The 16,911-nt window shown below is 48.1% G+C and overlaps 1 protein-coding gene across 5 annotated transcripts in view; it reads right to left on the bottom strand.

Annotated features, from left to right (window-relative positions):
- Positions 1-7,638: 7,638 nt before the first annotated feature.
- The window catches only part of PIN1 (peptidylprolyl cis/trans isomerase, NIMA-interacting 1), an 86,632-nt gene continuing 77,359 nt past the window's right edge, over positions 7,639-16,911 (bottom strand). For 2 of the 5 annotated variants that reach the window (XR_009556151.1, XR_009556152.1), the window contains exons 4-5: positions 8,531-9,183; positions 7,639-8,344 (exon numbers count right to left, since the gene is read on the bottom strand). Coding sequence is in view for 2 of the 5 variants with exons in the window: in XM_060253539.1 (XP_060109522.1) it covers positions 9,074-9,183 (110 nt within the window). In the remaining 3 variants the exon portion in view is untranslated. Of the gene's footprint in view, positions 9,184-16,911 lie in introns of all 5 variants that reach the window. The other 3 variants (XM_060253539.1, XM_060253538.1, XR_009556153.1) reach the window with 2 other exon arrangements.

Raw genomic sequence — 16,911 nt, 5'->3', positions numbered from 1 at the left:
AGAATGAATGGGCCCATATGGTAAGGGTTAGGGTTAGGGTTAGAGTTCAGGAAACACTTAGGTTTGGGTGAATATTGGGGTTGGGTTTAGGGTTGGATAAGTTGTATTTTTAATATCACACTGAATGGTACACTCTTGATGGGGAAAAATTTTGGATGTTTTTCCATTCTCCATTATAGCCTATGAGATTCATTAGAATGAATGGGCCCATATGGTAAGGGTTAGGGTTAGGGTTAGAGTTCAGGACACACTTATGTTTGGGTGAATATTGGGGTTGGGTTACGGTTGGATAAGATGTATTTTTAATATCACACTGAATGGTAAACTCTTGATGGGGAAAAATGTTGGATGTTTTTCCATTCTCCATTATAGCCTATGAGATTCATTAGAATGAATGGGCCCATATGGTAAGGGTTAGGGTTAGGGTTAGAGTTCAGGACACAGATATGTTCGGTTTAAAATTGGGGTCTGGTTTAGGGTTGGGTAAGATGTATTTTTAACATCACACTGAATGGTACACTCTTGATGGGGAAAAATTTTGGATGTTTTTCCATTCTCCATTATAGCCTATGAGATTCATTAGAATGAATGGGCCCATATGGTAAGGGTTAGGGTTAGGGTTAGAGTTCAGGACACACTTAGGTTTGGGTGAATATTGGGGTTGGGTTTAGGGTTGGGTAAGATGTATTTTTAATATCACACTGAATGGTACACTCTTGATGGGGAAAAATTTTGGATGTTTTTCCATTCTCCATTATAGCCTATGAGATTCATTAGAATGAATGGGCTCATATGGTAAGGGTTAGGGTTAGAGTTCAGGACACAGATATGTTCGGTTTAAAATTGGGGTCTGGTTTAGGGTTGGATAAGATGTATTTTTAATATCACACTGAACGGTACACTCTTGATGGGGAAAAATTTTGGATGTTTTTCCATTCTCCATTATGGCCTATGAGATTCATTAGAATGAATGGGCCCATATGGTAAGGGTTAGGGTTTGAGTTCAGGACACACATATGTTCGGTTTAAAATTGGGGTCTGGTTTAGGGTGGGGTAAGATGTATTTTTAATATCACACTGAATGGTACACTCTTGATGGGGAAAAATTTTGGATGTTTTTCCATTCTCCATTATAGCCTATGAGATTCATTAGAATGAATGGGCCCATATGGTAAGGGTAAGGGTTAGGGTTAGAGTTCAGGACACACATATGTTCGGTTTAAAATTGGGGTCTGGTTTAGGCTTGGGTAAGATGTATTTTTAATATCACACTGAATGGTACACTATTAATGGCGAAAAATTTTGGATGTTTTTCCATTCTCCATTATAGCCTATGAGATTCATTAGAATGAATGGGCCCATATGGTAAGGGTAAGGGTTAGAGTTCAGGACACACATATGTCTGGGTGAATATCGGGGTTGGGTTTAGGGTGGGATGAGATGTATTTTTAATATCACACTGAATGGTACACTCTTGATGGAGAAAAATTTTGGATGTTTTTCCATTCTCCATTATAGCCTATGAGATTCATTAGAATGAATGGGCCCATATGGTAAGGGTTAGGGTTAGAGTTCAGGACACACATATGTCTGGGTGAATATCGGGGTTGGGTTTAGGGTGGGATGAGATGTATTTTTAATATCACACTGAATGGTACACTCTTGATGGAGAAAAATTTTAGATGTTTTTCCATTCTCCATTATAGCCTATGAGATTCATTAGAATGAATGGGCCCACATGGTAAGGGTAAGGGTTAGAGTTCAGGACACAGATATGTTCGGTTTAAAATTGGGGTCTGGTTTAGGGTTGGGTAAGATGAATTTCTCATATCACACTGAAGGGTACACTATTAATGGCGAAAAATTTTGGATGTTTTTCCATTCTCCATTATAGCCTATGAGATTCATTAGAATGAATGGGCCCATATGGTAAGGGTTAGGGTTAGAGTTCAGGATACACATATGTCTGGGTGAATATTGGGGTTGGGTTTAGGGTGGGATGAGATGTATTTTTAATATCACACTGAATGGTACACTCTTGATGGAGAAAAATTTTAGATGTTTTTCCATTCTCCATTATAGCCTATGAGATTCATTAGAATGAATGGGCCCATATGGTAAGGGTAAGGGTTAGAGTTCAGGACACAGATATGTTCGGTTTAAAATTGGGGTCTGGTTTAGGGTTGGGTAAGATGAATTTCTCTTATCATACTGAAGGGTATACTCTTGATGGGGAAAAATTTTGGATGTTTTTCCATTCTCCATTATAGTTTATGAGATTTATTAGAGTAAGGGTTAGGGTTAGGGTTAGAGTTCAGGACACAGTTATGCTCGGGTTATAATTGGGGTTTGGTTTAGGGTTGGGTAAGATCAATTTCTCATATCACACTGAAGGGTATACTCTTGATGGGCAAAAATTTTGGATGTTTTTCCATTCTCAATTATAGCCTAAGAGATTCATTAGAGTGAATGGGCCCATAGGTTTAGGTTTAGGGTTAGAGTTCAGGACACAGTTATGTTGGGGTTAAAATTGGGGTTTGGTTTAGGGTTGGGTAAGATGAATTTCTCATATCACACTGAGGGGTATACTCTTGATGGGCAAAAATTTTGGATGTTTTTCCATTCTCCATTATAGCCTATGAGATTCATTAGAATGAATGGGCCCATACGGTTAGGGTTCGAGTTCAGGACACAGTTATGTTCGGGTTAAAAATGGGGTTTGGTTTAGGGTTGGGTAAGATAAATTTCTAATATCACACTGAAGGGTATACTCTTGATGGGCAAAAATTTTGGATGTTTTTCCATTCTCCTTTATAGCCTATGAGATTTATTAGAGTGAGGGTTAGGGTTAGAGTTCAGGACACAGTTATGTTCGGGTTAAAATTGGGGTTTGGTTTTGGGCTGGGTAAGAAGAATTTCTCATATCACACTGAAGTGTGTACTCTTGATGTGGAAAAATTTTAGATCTTTTTCCATTTTCCATTAAAGCATATGAAATTCATTAGAGTGAATGTGCCGATAGGGTTAGGGTTAGGGTTAGAGTTCAGGACACAGTTATGTTCGGGTTATAATTGGGGTTTGGTTTAGGGTTGGGTAGGATGAATTTCTCATATCACACTGGAGGGTATACTCTCTATGGGCAAAAATTTTGGATGTTTTTCCATTTTCCATTATAGCCTATGAGATTTATTAGAGTGAGGGTTAGGGTTAGAGTTCAGGACACAGTTATGTTCGGGTTATAATTGGGGTTTGGTTTAGGCTTGGGGAAGATGGATTTCTCATATCACTCTGAAGGGTATACTCTTGATGGGGAAAAATTTTGGATGTTTTTCCATTCTCCATTATAGCCTATGAGATGCATGAGAGTGAATGGGCTCATAGGGTTAGGGTTAGGGTTCAGGACACAGTGAAGTTCGGGTTCAAATTGGAGTTTGGTTTAGGCTTGGCTAAGATGTATTTTTCATAGTATACTGAATGGTATACTCTGTATGGGCAAAAATTTTGGATGTGTTTACATTCTCCATTATAGCATATGAGATTCATTAGAGTGAATGTGCCGATAGGGTTAAGGTTAGGGCTAGGGTTAGAGGTCAGGACACAGTTATGTTCGGGTTAAAATTGGGGTTTGGTTTAGGGTTGGGTAAGATGAATTTCTCATATCACACTGAAGGGTATACTCTTGATAGGGAAAATTTTTTGATGTTTTTCCGATCTCCATTATAGCCTATGAGATTTATTAGAGTGAGGGTTAGGGTTAGAGTTAAAATTCAGGACACTTATGTTTGGGTTAAAATTGGGGTTTGGTTTAGGGTTGGGAAAGATTTATTTTTCATATCATACTGAATGGTATACTCTTGATGGGGAAAAGTTTTTGATGTTTTTCCATTCTCCATTATAGCCTATGAGATTCATTAGAGTGAATGGGCCCATAGTGTTATTGTTACGGTTTGAGTCATAGTTAGGTTCTGGTTATAGATTGGGTTAGTTTTAGGTTTGGGTGAGAAGTGCCTTTCATATGATATTGAAAAATGTTATCTTGAGTGGGAGACTTGTTGGGATTTTTTCTCATCCTCTATTATAGCGTAAGGTGTTCATTACAGTGAATGGGCTCATAGGGTTAGGGTTAGAGTTCAGGACACACTTATGTTCTGGTTAAAGATTGGGTTAGTTTTAGGTTTGGGTGAGAAGTACCTTTCATATGATATTGAAAAGTGTAATCTTGAGTGGGAGACTTTTTGGGATTTTTTCCCATTCTCTATTATAGCGTATGGTGTTCATTACAGTGAATGGGCCCATAGGGTTAGGGTTAGAGTTTAGGACACAATTATGTTTGGGTTAAAATTGGGGTTTGATTTAGTGTTGGGTGGAATTTTTCATATCACACTGAAGGGTATACTCTTTATGGGGGGAAATTTTGGATGTTTTTCCATTCTCCATTATAGCCTATAAGATTCATTAGAATGAATGGGCCCATATGGTAAGGGTTACGGTTAGGGTTAGAGTTCAAGACACACTCATGTTTGGGTTAAAATTGGGGTTCGGTTTAGGGTTGGGTAAGATGCATTTTTCATATCACACTGAAGGGAATACTCTTGATGGGGAAAAATTTTGGATGTTTTTCCATTCTCCATTTTAGCCTATGAGATTCATTAGAGTGAATGGGCTCATAGGGTTAGGATTAGAGAAATGTTTTGTGGATTTAGTCAAAGTTAAGAAGCAATCAGGTTTTAATTAAAGGTTAAATGAAAGCAAGAGATTCTCTAACAGTATCTTCTTGTGTACTATGCCCTTAATGAGTCTAACATGTTATTGAGGTGTACCTCCAACTGGGAGGTAAATGATCTGATATAGGAAAGCCAACTTGATGTCTAGGACTTAACTGCACATCAAAATCAGAACTGTTCTTGTTGTTCAGTCGTACAGTCAAGTCCAACTCTTTGCGACCCCATGGACGATGTCACACCAGGCCCTCCTGTCTTTCACCATCCTCCAAAGTCCGTTTAAATTCATGTTTGCTACATCAGTAACACTGTCCAGCCATCCCATCTTTTGCCATCCCCTTCTTCTTTTGCCTTGTCTTTCCCGGCATCAGGATCTTCTCCAGTGAGTGCTCCCTTCTCATTGGGTGGCCAAAGTATTTGAGCTTCAGCTTCAGCATCTGACCTTCCAGGGAACAGTCTGGGTTGATTTCCCTTAGGACTGATTTGATCTACTTGCAGTCCAAGGGACTCGCAAGATTCTTCTCCAGCACCACAGCTCGAAAGCATCTATTCTTCTCTGCTTGGCCTTCCTTATGGTCCAACTCTCACAGTCATACATTACTACTGGGAATACCATCGCTTTGACTACTCGGGCGTTAGTTGGCAGGGTGATGTCTCTGCTTCTGAATTAGGCCTGACTAACGTCAACCAGAACTGCTGCCCTTTTGCATGAAGACTTTGGGGTTCTCAAGATCTTTCTGTGGGCCATAAAATCAACTAGAAACCGAGGTAAACCTAATCCACCTCTTGAATGGACCCCCTTCCGTGGTCACAAGAGGGATGTGAGCCTCTCCTTATCCAACACAGATTAACTTTTTAAAAACCGTAAGGGACATGCAAAATTGATTCCTGTTCCAGTCTGTTCAGGATCAAATAGAATGATGCAGAAATTGTAAACATTAAATCTGATCAAATTCAAGCTGCCTTGAAAAAACTGAAATCAGCCTTCAACGGACAACCAGCCTTCATTTGTCCGTGTGCTCCGGTGGCAGCCATCTGTTGGCTGGATTAGGTGGCTCAGTGGAGTGGGGGGAGTGGAAGGGGCAGGGCTGAGTGTCACTGAGGTACAGGTCTAGACTGGATTGCTTCCTGATTCAATATATACCTCTCAGTCCCCAAGTCTTGTACCTTTTGCATCTCCTGTTCATAGTTTTCAGTGCCTGCCTGCATAACTTTCCACTCACCAAGGTAAATTCAATGAGTAACCATGCCTTGGGGCTGAATAAACCTTCCAGCGAATAAGAGGGGCTGACAGGCATCTAGTGGGCCAAAGACTCGGGTGGGCTGCATGCTGCTCGGTCAGTTCCAGACAGTGCAATGCTGCCGCACAACCAGGGATGACAAGGAACGTTTTTATACCATGCTTTTCTCTACCTAAAGGAGTCTCAAAGCAACTTACAATGGCCTTCCCTACCTCTCCCCACAACAGAAACCTTCTCAGGTGGGACTGAGAGAGTTCTGAGAGAATGGTGACTTGGTCCAAGGCTACCCAGAAAGGCTTCACATGGAGGAGCAGGAGGGAATCAAACCTGGTTCTCCAGACTGGAATCCGCCATGTGTAACCACTACACCACACCGGCAAACCCTACCAAAGGTGCCACTCAGCCAACAGGTAAAATCGGCAACCACCTGTTCAATTGTGCCCTCTATGGTGGTTCCCACACGATGGAACAGTCCGCCAGGATTTGCGTGTTTTGAAAAAGGACAGAAGCGTGCTAACATTCCCAACAGGCTTTTTCAAAATGTGCAAATCAGAATGGCTCAGGAGGGCATTCTTGTAGAGCTGTGATGCGATCGATCAACTTGGAGGGGCGGGAGATTATCTATTAAGGATACTGTGTTTATTCTTCCAGTCCTTCAATGCCAGCCCAACTGCACTATGGGGTTTTTTTTTAATTCAAATTCTACCCCCCCCCCTTCCTGGGAATGGGCTCAGGGCAGGTTACAGCATTGGTTTTAAAAACTACAATCAAGTCATTATAAGCAGTAAAAGCTTAAACCCAAATAAGATGGCGTTCCAGCTATTTAGACTTTCCATGGTGTCTGATGTTATTCAGTTACAAGAAACAGAACTAAACTGAGTTAGCGTGAGCTGGCTCACAAATTTTTAGCCTCCAACACACACATTTTTCTCTTCGCTCAGGAAAAGGTGACCTCATAGCACTATAATTTACGCAGTCGCTCACAAAGCAGAATTTTTGCTCACAAGACTCTGTAGCTTAGAGGGAACAGGCCTTTAATACCTAAATGGCCTTTTAATACTTAAATGGTATTAAATACCTAAATGGGAGAGGACTGTCACCCTCCACTGCTGAGCGACATCGTTCATGAGGAATTATTCCCATAGGATCATCATCAGAAGAAAGTTATGACCCCGCCTGTACTGAAGTTTTGAGCAACACCATGAAATGTATTTTAATGGTTTATTGTTTTAAATTGTAACCTTAAATTGTTTTTTTAAATTGACTGTTAGCCGCCCTGAGTTTGCTTGTGGAGAGGGCAGGACAGAAAACGAATAAACAAACAAACAAACAAACTTCACACATATGCACATACACACACACCCAAAAACCTGCTTGCTGAATGACTGAGCAGCTTTATTTGACTTCAAATCATTGCCGTTAAGTTTCAAATACTGTTACCTTTCCATTGTTACTGTATTCTGTAACTGGCTTACTGATTGACTAAACACTTCTATTGCACTTGTAATCCGCCTTGTGTCCCAGTGAGAAAGGCAGACTATAAATGAAAATAAAGACTCCTATTCCTATCATTTTCCCTTGGAGGGCAAAATAATACGTAACAGCCTAAGTCTGGTAGTAAGACAGACAGAATGGGCGGGCAGGGCGGGGGGAATAAATCAATCTCAGAACACGGGTGATCTTTAATTGGCGAGGAGTTCTTTTTTATTTTTCTTGCATAAGAGAACTGGAACACTCTCTCTATACATATATATACACAAAGCTCGTTTGCAGGTCATAGTGAAGAATTCAGTGGGAGTCTTATTGATTTTAGTAAACAGAAAGCAATGCAGCGTAACTGGGAAGAAAAAAAACACACAGTGACTTTACAATGCTTTATCTTTTTTTTTTCCAAACCACACATGGATCGTGACCTGCCTCTCTGAAAAAAAAAACAAAAAAACCAAACCTACAGCTAACCACCGTCCCCTTGGGACAGCGCTTTAACAACAAGAACCACACACAGGAATGGTTAAATGCACAATTCATCCTACGGTAATTTTACAGGGGTAAATTTTCTTTTTACCCTTGGGGGGGTGGGGAAGAGGGGAGGTACCTGCAGGGAGAAAAGGATACTGATGGTTACCTCTTTTGCTCGTCCTAAAAAAAGGCATTGACGGGTTCTGAGCCGATGGGAAAACTGACGAGGAGCCGACACTTGACAGGTGGGAAAAGTAATTCAGTTTGGACACCGTCTTGTGTACACACTGAATTCCTGCACAAGCCGCCTTCCCTGCTGGATGGAGGGGAGCAACCTCCCCCCCCCCCAAGTATCCCTCTCCTGCACAGAAGCAAATGGGAAACCCCTCATGGGCATCAGATTCCCTACATATGGGGTCACGGCTTCGGCAAGGTGCAGGGAAATTTTCGGGTTACTTGTTTGGAAGGGAATCTGCCAGGCTACGGCTGCAGAAGAACTGCTCTTGTTAAAGTACCCAAGAGCAATGTATCAATGATCAGCCAGTTGGAAAAGTGTCTTGAGGTTGAATCCTGGGAACTGGAGGTGGGTTTTTTTGGGGGTGGGGTGGCTTTATTACTCTTTAAAAAAAAACAGAGAGGGACACTGGAGGGAGGGTGGTTTTCATTCTGTCTAAAACCTCGAGAGCTAAGTTTCGCCACTATCGGTGGAGCCCCCATAATAAATAACTATTTTAAGTTGGACGTGGAGCAAAAGCATTGAAGTATGAACCCCGTAGCGGACACGTCTCCTGAACGGGGGAGGAATCGTCAAGATCAAACTCAAGCGGCTTTGGATTTATTTATTTTTCCTTAAAAACATCCTCCCTCACCAAGCCTATGAAAGATGCTACCGACTCTTTGTTTCGATTGTGGTTTTTCGGCCTCAGCTAACCATGCATCTCTACGGGTGGGGGGAAAAACACTGTGTTGAGGTGCCAAGGAAGGAACTGAGATACTGGGGCAGGGGAGGGAGAGATAACAGTAAAACGGAAGATAGATATGGAGTTTGTTGGGGGATAGAGAGGGTGTAGAGGGATGGAATCGAGGTTCTCTTGTTCCTGCGGTTTTTTTCCCACCACCCTTTCCTTTTCTAGCGTGTCGCCAAGGCACTGTTCACTCCGTACGCAGGATGATATGGATCCCTGAATCCGTGAATACTGGTCCACTCATCTCCCCGGTCCTCAGCGCAAACGAGGCATCTTCAAAAGGCTTTTGCATTTGACCTGCCAGAAGAAAGAAGAATTGCAATTAAGCACAGCAGCGTGGCGAAGAACGGCAAGACACCCAGTGCAGTACAGTGGCAAAGGAGACAGCCAACTTTGGAAGTGCTTCTCAGAAAGCTGCCCAGGCGCTAGAACAAGTAGCCAAGAGGCTGTGTGACATACATGTGTATAAAGAGCTGTTCTGCCAATTTATGGCGACCCCAACAAGGGGCTTGCAATGCCAAGTGAGGAGGAGAGAAGACATTGGATTTATACCATTCCCTTTGCTACCCAAAGGAGTCTCCAAGCAGTTTACAAATCTCCTTTCCCCTCCCCTTCCCACAGCAGATACTACTGAGTGACACAGGTTGTGAAGCTGCTCTTTTTGTGTGTGGTCATCCAGCTTTAAACAAACCCCGAAGTATTCCCAAGAGAGCTTTTTTTTAGCAGGAACGCAGTTCCAGCTGGCTTGGCGTCAGGGGGTGTGGCATAATAAGCAAATGCGTTCCTGCTGGGCCTTTTCTTTTTTAAAAAAGGCCCTGTGTGAAACAATGGTGATGTCAGGGGGTGTGGTCTAATATGCAAATGAGTCCCTGCTGGTCTTTTTCTACCCCCAAAAAGCCGATTCCCAAGGACGTGAATGACCATGGGAACATGCACGGGTTACCTAAGAGCTGCTGATTATTAATTCTCTATCGCTACTGGGAAACGTTCTCCTGGTGGTACCACATGGAGCATTTTCTGATCCACTGCTAACAGATCAAAACATTTCTGAAGCCATATTCAGATATCTGGGTGCTAAGAGGACGGCCTGTTTTGCAAAGAATGCACCAGCCTTAAATTTCTCTACCTCAGACACCCTCCAGGCTTGGGGATGGAGGTGGGACTACACCACATGGTAAAGACAGGTTGCTTACCTGTAACTGTAGATCTTCGAGTGGTCATCTGTGCATTCACACCCATGGGATAGAGCACCTGCACCGATCCCCGAATCGGTATCTGTAATTTTTCCGCGCTTGGTGCCAATGGGCATGCGCAGGCATCCCAGTACATATGCTCACCGGCGCCAGTGCGGTGATCCCGCCAGTTACGGCAGGATTGTTTGCAGCATGGACATCCTGAACTTCTGGTACCGAATAAATTTGTTCAGATTCCAAAGATCCATAATTGGTCTTAAGCCCCCATCCCTCTTGGCGACCAGGAAGTAGCGAGAGTAGAACCCTCCCGTCCTGGCCTCCATCGGAACTCTTTCTATGGCTTGTTTCTGTAGGAGGTTGTTCACTTCCGCCAGCAGAAGTGGGGATGGGGGAGTGGTGATCACCACGGATTGGTTCGGAATCTGAGCAAATTCTATTTTGTAGCCCTCTTCTACGATGGACAGAGCCCACCTGTCTAAAGAAATCAACTCCCAGGCAGGCAGGAAAGGGCGGAGGCGGATAGATGGTGATCCAGTAGGGACGATGACGCGTGCCACGAGAAAGTCAAAGGCCCTGCTTTTGAGGGCGGGCACCCTTGGATTTGCCCGTGGACTGAGAACCATAGCGGTACCTTTTGTTGCCTGAGTACAATGGTCTGTCAGGCTGAGTGGAGCGGAGTCGCCATTGTTGTTCTGGTGAGAACTTTTGGTAGGCTTCTTGGCCCATGGTTTGTGCCACTGCTTCATCTTGGGAGTTCTAGAGATGGCCTGCACACCCAGGTTCCTGGAAGTCTTAAGGCTTTTGTCAATCTCCTGCAGTGCACTATCCGTGGTAGTGCTAAAGAGGCCATCTCCTTCGAAAGGCAAGTCCTCCACAAATGCCTTGGTATCTTGCTGCAGGGCGGTTGATCATAGCCACAAGTGGAGGCGAATGCACACAGCAGACATGTTAGCCGACATGTCTACCATGTGCTTTGCTGCAGCCAATTGTTGCTTGGCCACAGCAAAGCCTTCCCTCTGCAGTTTCTTAGCAGCAGCCTTCTTGTCCTTGCTTAGGGAAGAGAGGAGAGGGGTGAGTTGCTCCCATACGGAGTATTGGTATCTAGCCATGCAAGCCGCTGCCGAGTAAACCTAGGGTCCCTGCCGAGTAAACCTTCCTTCCCATGCTATCGAGCTTCTTCCCCTCCTTGTCCGGTGGGGACGAGTGGACCTTGCGAGCCTTGGATGAGGACGAGACGACCACTGAGTTCGGTTTCAGATGGGTGAAAAGGAACTCAGCCCCCGTCTCCTGGACTCTGTACATGTGGTCCAATCTCCTGGAAGATACAGGTGTAGATGATGGTTTCTTCCAGGGCTCCTTCACTGCCTGTAGAATCACTTTGGTGACCGGCAAAACGATTGCTGTGGATGTGTCTCTCTGCATAATGTCGAAGACATTGTCATCCATGATGGGCTGTGGCTGCGTCACAGGCAGAGAGAGGGTGGTAGCCATTCTCCTCACTAGGTCTCCATAGGACTTCAGATCCTCCGATGGCGAAATCGGAAGATCTTTGGCCGACTGGGAATCTGGCGAGGGCTCCAGATCACCTTCCTGGGCGTCCGAATCCGATGAGGAAGACTCCCGTTGAACAGAGTGCTCCGAGAGGATCGGTGTTGATTCCCTTAATGGCGAGCGGATCGGCGTCGATGGTCGCCAAGGAGGTTCGACCGGGACGATGCGCCTCTCTGGAGGGATCAATGCCAATGGTCGCCGGGAATGGCATGAAACCCTCAACATGCAGGATGCCTCCGACTGCTGCTCCCACTCCATAAACTCCCTCGGTGGATACCACTGATACGGAGGGTAGGGGTACGGGTAGGCAGGCTGCCACCGACGCTGCTCCCACGATGGTAGCGGTGGGAAACGGTGCGGTTCCAGGGAAGGCTCTAGCTCCCGTCTGCCTCTGGGTTCCATCGGGGTAGACGGGTCCATCGGTGCCGACGGCTCCAATTCTGAGATAAACAGGTTTCCTACCTGTAACTGATGATCTTCGAGTGGTCATCTGTGCAGTCACACCAATGGGAGAAGGCGCCAGCGCCGATCACGATTGGTAAACTTCAAAGCTGCGGATTTCCGCGCCTCCGCCCCAGTGCGCATGCTCAGGAGCCCCACCGCGCATGCCCACTGGGACGGGAGCGGACATCCCGCCAGTTCCTTCTGACCGCTGCGTCAGCCCCTGACGGACCGGCCACAGAGGGGAAGGAGGGCGGGTAGTGTGACTGCACAGATGACCACTCGAAGATCATCAGTTACAGGTAGGAAACCTGTTTATCTTCTTCGTGGTCTCTGTGCATCACACCAATGGGAGATTAGCAAGCTGGAGTCCTACCTGGTGGCGGGTGCCACGGTCCGTCAGTAGGAGATGGATTGAAGCACAGCACGGCCAACCGAAGACTCCCAACGCCGCCTCAGGTCCAGGGCATAATGCGACACAAAGGTGTGAGGTGAAGCCCATGTAGCGGCCCTGCAGATGTCCTGAAGTGGGACGCCTCTCATGAACGCCGCCGAAGTGGCCATCGCCCGCGTGGAATGGGCCCTCACTGGCCCCGAAAGCGGCGTTTTGCAGAGCAGGTAACACAGCCTGATCGCCTCGACAATCCACTTGGAGAGCCTCTGGGACGATATCCTTTTCCCCTTCGCTGCAGACGCGTAGGATACAAACAGCCGGGAGTCCTTCCTCGAGCCCTTTGTACGATGCACGTAGAAGGATAGGGCTCGTTTAACGTCCAAGGCGTGGAGCCGGCGTTCAGGCTCGGACGCCGGGTTAGGGTAATACACTGGCAGCGAGATCTCAGCGTTGAGATGGAAGGAGGACAGGACCTTAGGCAGAAAGGCAATGTCTGGGCGAAGCACCACCCCATCCGGGGTGAATGTCAAGTAGGGGGCGTCACAGCGGAGAGCCGCCAGCTCGCCCGGCGGACGTAATTGCCACCAAAAAGGCCGTCTTCCAGGCCAGAAGGTGGGGCGCACAAGTAGCCAAGGGCTCGAAAGGCTTCCCGGTTAAGGCCCTCAGCACCAGGTTCAAGTCCCAAGCTGGGGCGGGCATCTGCACCATCGGGTACAACCTTGCTAGTCCTTTCAGGAACTTCTTTGAGTCCGGGTGGGCAAAGACAGACTGACCATCCACCCGTGGGTGTTCCGCCGAGATGGCGGCCAGGTAGACGCGCACCGACATCACTGTCAGTCCCGCATCCAGCAGAGAAACCAAAAAATCAAAAATGACAGGGAGGCCCGCCGCCCGCGGGCTAACCCCTACAGCGTCAGCAAACCTGGAAAACCTACCCCACTTGTACCAATACGACTTTTGCGTGGAAGGCTTCCTACAGTTTAGCATAACAAATTTCACTCTCTCGGATAACTGCTGTGTGTCAGACGCCAAGCTGTTAGCTTCAAGTGCGGAACATCGTGGTGGAGTACCCACCCCCCGTGGGATAGTAGGAGGTCCGGCACATGCGGGAAGTGGTGAAAGTTGCCGTTCGCCAGCTGCAGGGCGATGGGGAACCACTGTTGCCTCGGCCACCACGGCGTTACGAGAATACCCACCGGCCGGTCCTGCAGAACCTTCTGCAGCACCCGAGTCAGGAGTGGGACGGGGGGAAACAGGTACACGCTGTGATAGCACCACGGAATCAATAGGCCGTCCCCCAGGGATCCGGAGTCCACTCCTCCCCTGCTGCAGAACAGTCTGCATTTCTTGTTGTCTCTTGTTGCAAAAACGTCGAGGTCTGGCATGCCCCAGCGCTGGAAGAGCGACTTCAGATAGACCCAATTCAACTCCCACTCGTGGAGCAACACTCCCCCTCGGCTTAGGAAGTCCGCTTGGGCATTCTGTTCCCCCGGGAGGTGAGCGGCCATCAGGGATATCCCCAGGGACCCGCACCTCTCCCAGATGCTCATCGCCAGACCGCACAAGCTGCGGGACACCGTGCCCCCTTGCCGATTCAGGTAGGCCATAGCCGTGGTGTTGTCTGTCAAGATGGCCACCGACCTGCTTCGAACTAGAGTCTGGAAGGAGTGCAGGGCGTGGGACACCGCCATCAACTCTAGGAAGTTGATATGATGATGTTGGAGATGCCTGGGCCAGGGAGCTCCCACGCACAGTCCTAAAGCGTGAGCCCCCCATCCCCACATCGATGCATCCGTCGTCACAGTGATCGATGGCGGGGGCCTCTGAAATGGGACCCCTTCCACAAGGTTGTGCTCCGACTCCCACCAGGTCAAGGACTGCAGTACCTCTGGCGGGACCGTCAATAGTCGAGACAGGGGGTCGCTGTTGCAGTTGAAGACCTTGAGGAACCAAAGCTGCAAGGGGCGCATGTGGAGCCTCGCTAAGCCCACGACCGCCGTCGTGGCTGCCATAAGTCCCAGGAGCCTCTGAACCTGCCGAGCCCGCACTGTGGGATTTTGGCGAAGAAGACTGATTGTCCGGATGATTACAGCCGCTCGGTCTAGAGGGAGGAAAGCCCTGCAGGCCACCGAGTCCAAGACTGCCCCGATAAACTGAACTCGTCGAGAAGGCTGGAGGCGAGACTTTCCCCAATTGACCTGCAGACCTAGGTCTACTAGGAGAGTAAGGGTGGTGTCGACATGGCGTACTAGGGATTCCCAGGAGCTTGCGACTATCAGCCAGTCGTCGATATACGGGAACACCGCTACCCCCTGCAGCCGTAGGTGGGCAGCGACGACCACCATAGTCTTGGTAAAAACCCTCGGAGTTGTGCATAGGCCAAAGGGTAGGGCCCTGTATTGGCAGTGGTCCTCCCCAATTGTGAACCTTAGGAATTGTCGTGGGGGGGGGGGGGGGAATAGAAATGTGGAAGTACGCATCCTTTAAGTCTAAGGTGGCCATCCAGTTGCCTGGCCTGAGGAGAGGGAGGATGCACTTCAGGGAAGTCATTCGAAACTTGTCGCACCTGACGAATATGTTCAGTGCACGAAGGTCCATAATCGGTCGGAGGCCCCCATCCCGTTTGGGAACAGCAAAGTAGCGGGAGTAAAAACCGTGACCTCGTTGGGTGTTTGGAACGACTTCGATGGCCTCTTTTAGGAGAAGGGATTGTACTTCCTCCCGTAGGGTTGGAGATGGGGAAGTATAGACAAATTTGGGAGTTGGGGGTTCTTGAAGAAACTCTATTCTGTACCCCCGTCGGATGATGGCCAGAACCCAGAGGTCCGATGTAATGCGGCCCCACGTAGGGAGGAAACGGGAAAGGCGGATAGAGTCCACAGCCGTGGAAGGGCAAGATGCCGGGGGGAGTCAAAGACTCTGTTTCTGCTGCTTGGACCCTTTCTGTTTGGCAGCATGGGTAGCAGGCGGGGAGTACTTAGGTTTTGCCGAGTACTGCTGGCGCGGGAACGCAGCTGTCGACTTCGAGCGCCAGGAGCGCTCTGGGGACTTTGCATACGGCTTCCGTTGCCACGGCTTCATCCACTGGCGCTTTGCTGCTGGGCGGGACGGTGACACCCCCAGGTTCCTGGACGTCTTCAAGCTCTTATCCATCTCCTGGAGAACAGAGTCTGTATTAGAGCTGAAGAGACCGGACCCGTCAAAGGGAAGGTCTTCGATATAGGTCTGAGTGTCGGGCTGGAGTGCGGTCGACCTCAGCCAAGAGTGGCGCCTCAACGATATGGCTGTCGTCAAGGCCTTTGAGCAAGTGTCCCCCGAGTGCTTAGACGCGTTGAGCTGCTGTTTAGCCAGTAGCATCCCTTCTTTCTGCAACTTCTTGAGGGCACTCCTGCTCTCTGTCGGTAGAGTATGCAGAATGCTGGAGACCTGGTCCTATAATGCATACTGGTACCTGCCCATGCATGCAGAGTAATTGGCTATCTTCATGCCGAGAGAGCCTGTAGAATAGAGCCTGCGACCTATCGAGTCCAGCTTCCTGCCTTCCTTGTCTGGGGGCGTGGAATGTTTCTTTTTTGCTTTCGAAGAAGAAGACACGACAATCGAGTTTGGCTTCGGATGAGTGTACAAAAACTCCGCGGTGCTCTCCTGGATCCGATACATATGATCGAGGCGGCGGGAAGACACCGGCGTCGAGGATGGTTTATCCCATGAGGATTTTGCTGTCTGGAGCATCACGTTAGTCAGGGGAAGCGCCACCGCTGTTGAGGTGTCACGTTGGACGATATCAAATACACTGTCCGTTACTACCGGCTGCGGCTGTTCCGTCGGCAGTGAAAGCGTCAGAGCCATTCGTTTGATCAGGTCCCCGTAGGACTTCAGGTCCTCAGATGGGGAGATGGGTTGCTCCTCCGACGTCTTCTCCGGTGGGGACGGTTCTGTCGGGGAAGAGCCCCCGGGATCCTCTGGGGAAGAGTCCCTTATGGACCTAGTCGAGCCTCCTGGAGACTGTGACGGTTCCGACAGTTCACGTAGTGGTGACTCGGGTTCGACCTGAGCTTTCAGCTTCGTTACGGGGGGTTGCGTCGGTTCCCGACATGGTTCCACCTCGGGCGGCTTCGATACCGACGCTGATGCCGATCGCTTCGGAGTCTGGTAGGACGTACGAGACCGATATGACGACTCGGAGCGCTGGTCCCACTCCATCTGTCTAGGGTGGAGCCAGGGGAAAGGCGGCTGCATGGGGTACGCTCCATATAAATACTGCCACTGGCGCTGGTCCCACGAGACGTGGGTCACTGGCCGGTGCGGGGAGCGGTCACCTTTGATGTGGCGTGGTGAGCGAGTCTCCTTCTGATGATCCCGGGATGGATCCCGTCGATCCCGAGGGCTTCGAGAACGAGGGGTTTCCAGTCGAGGGAGGGGGCTCCTATCGGTGCCGGAACGTTG

Source organism: Heteronotia binoei, chromosome 13, assembly GCF_032191835.1.
Source record: "Heteronotia binoei isolate CCM8104 ecotype False Entrance Well chromosome 13, APGP_CSIRO_Hbin_v1, whole genome shotgun sequence".
In the NCBI taxonomy this organism is placed as follows: Eukaryota; Metazoa; Chordata; class Lepidosauria; order Squamata; family Gekkonidae; genus Heteronotia; species Heteronotia binoei.
Note: the sequence above shows the minus strand (reverse complement) of the source record. Positions and strands in the feature narration are given on the sequence as shown.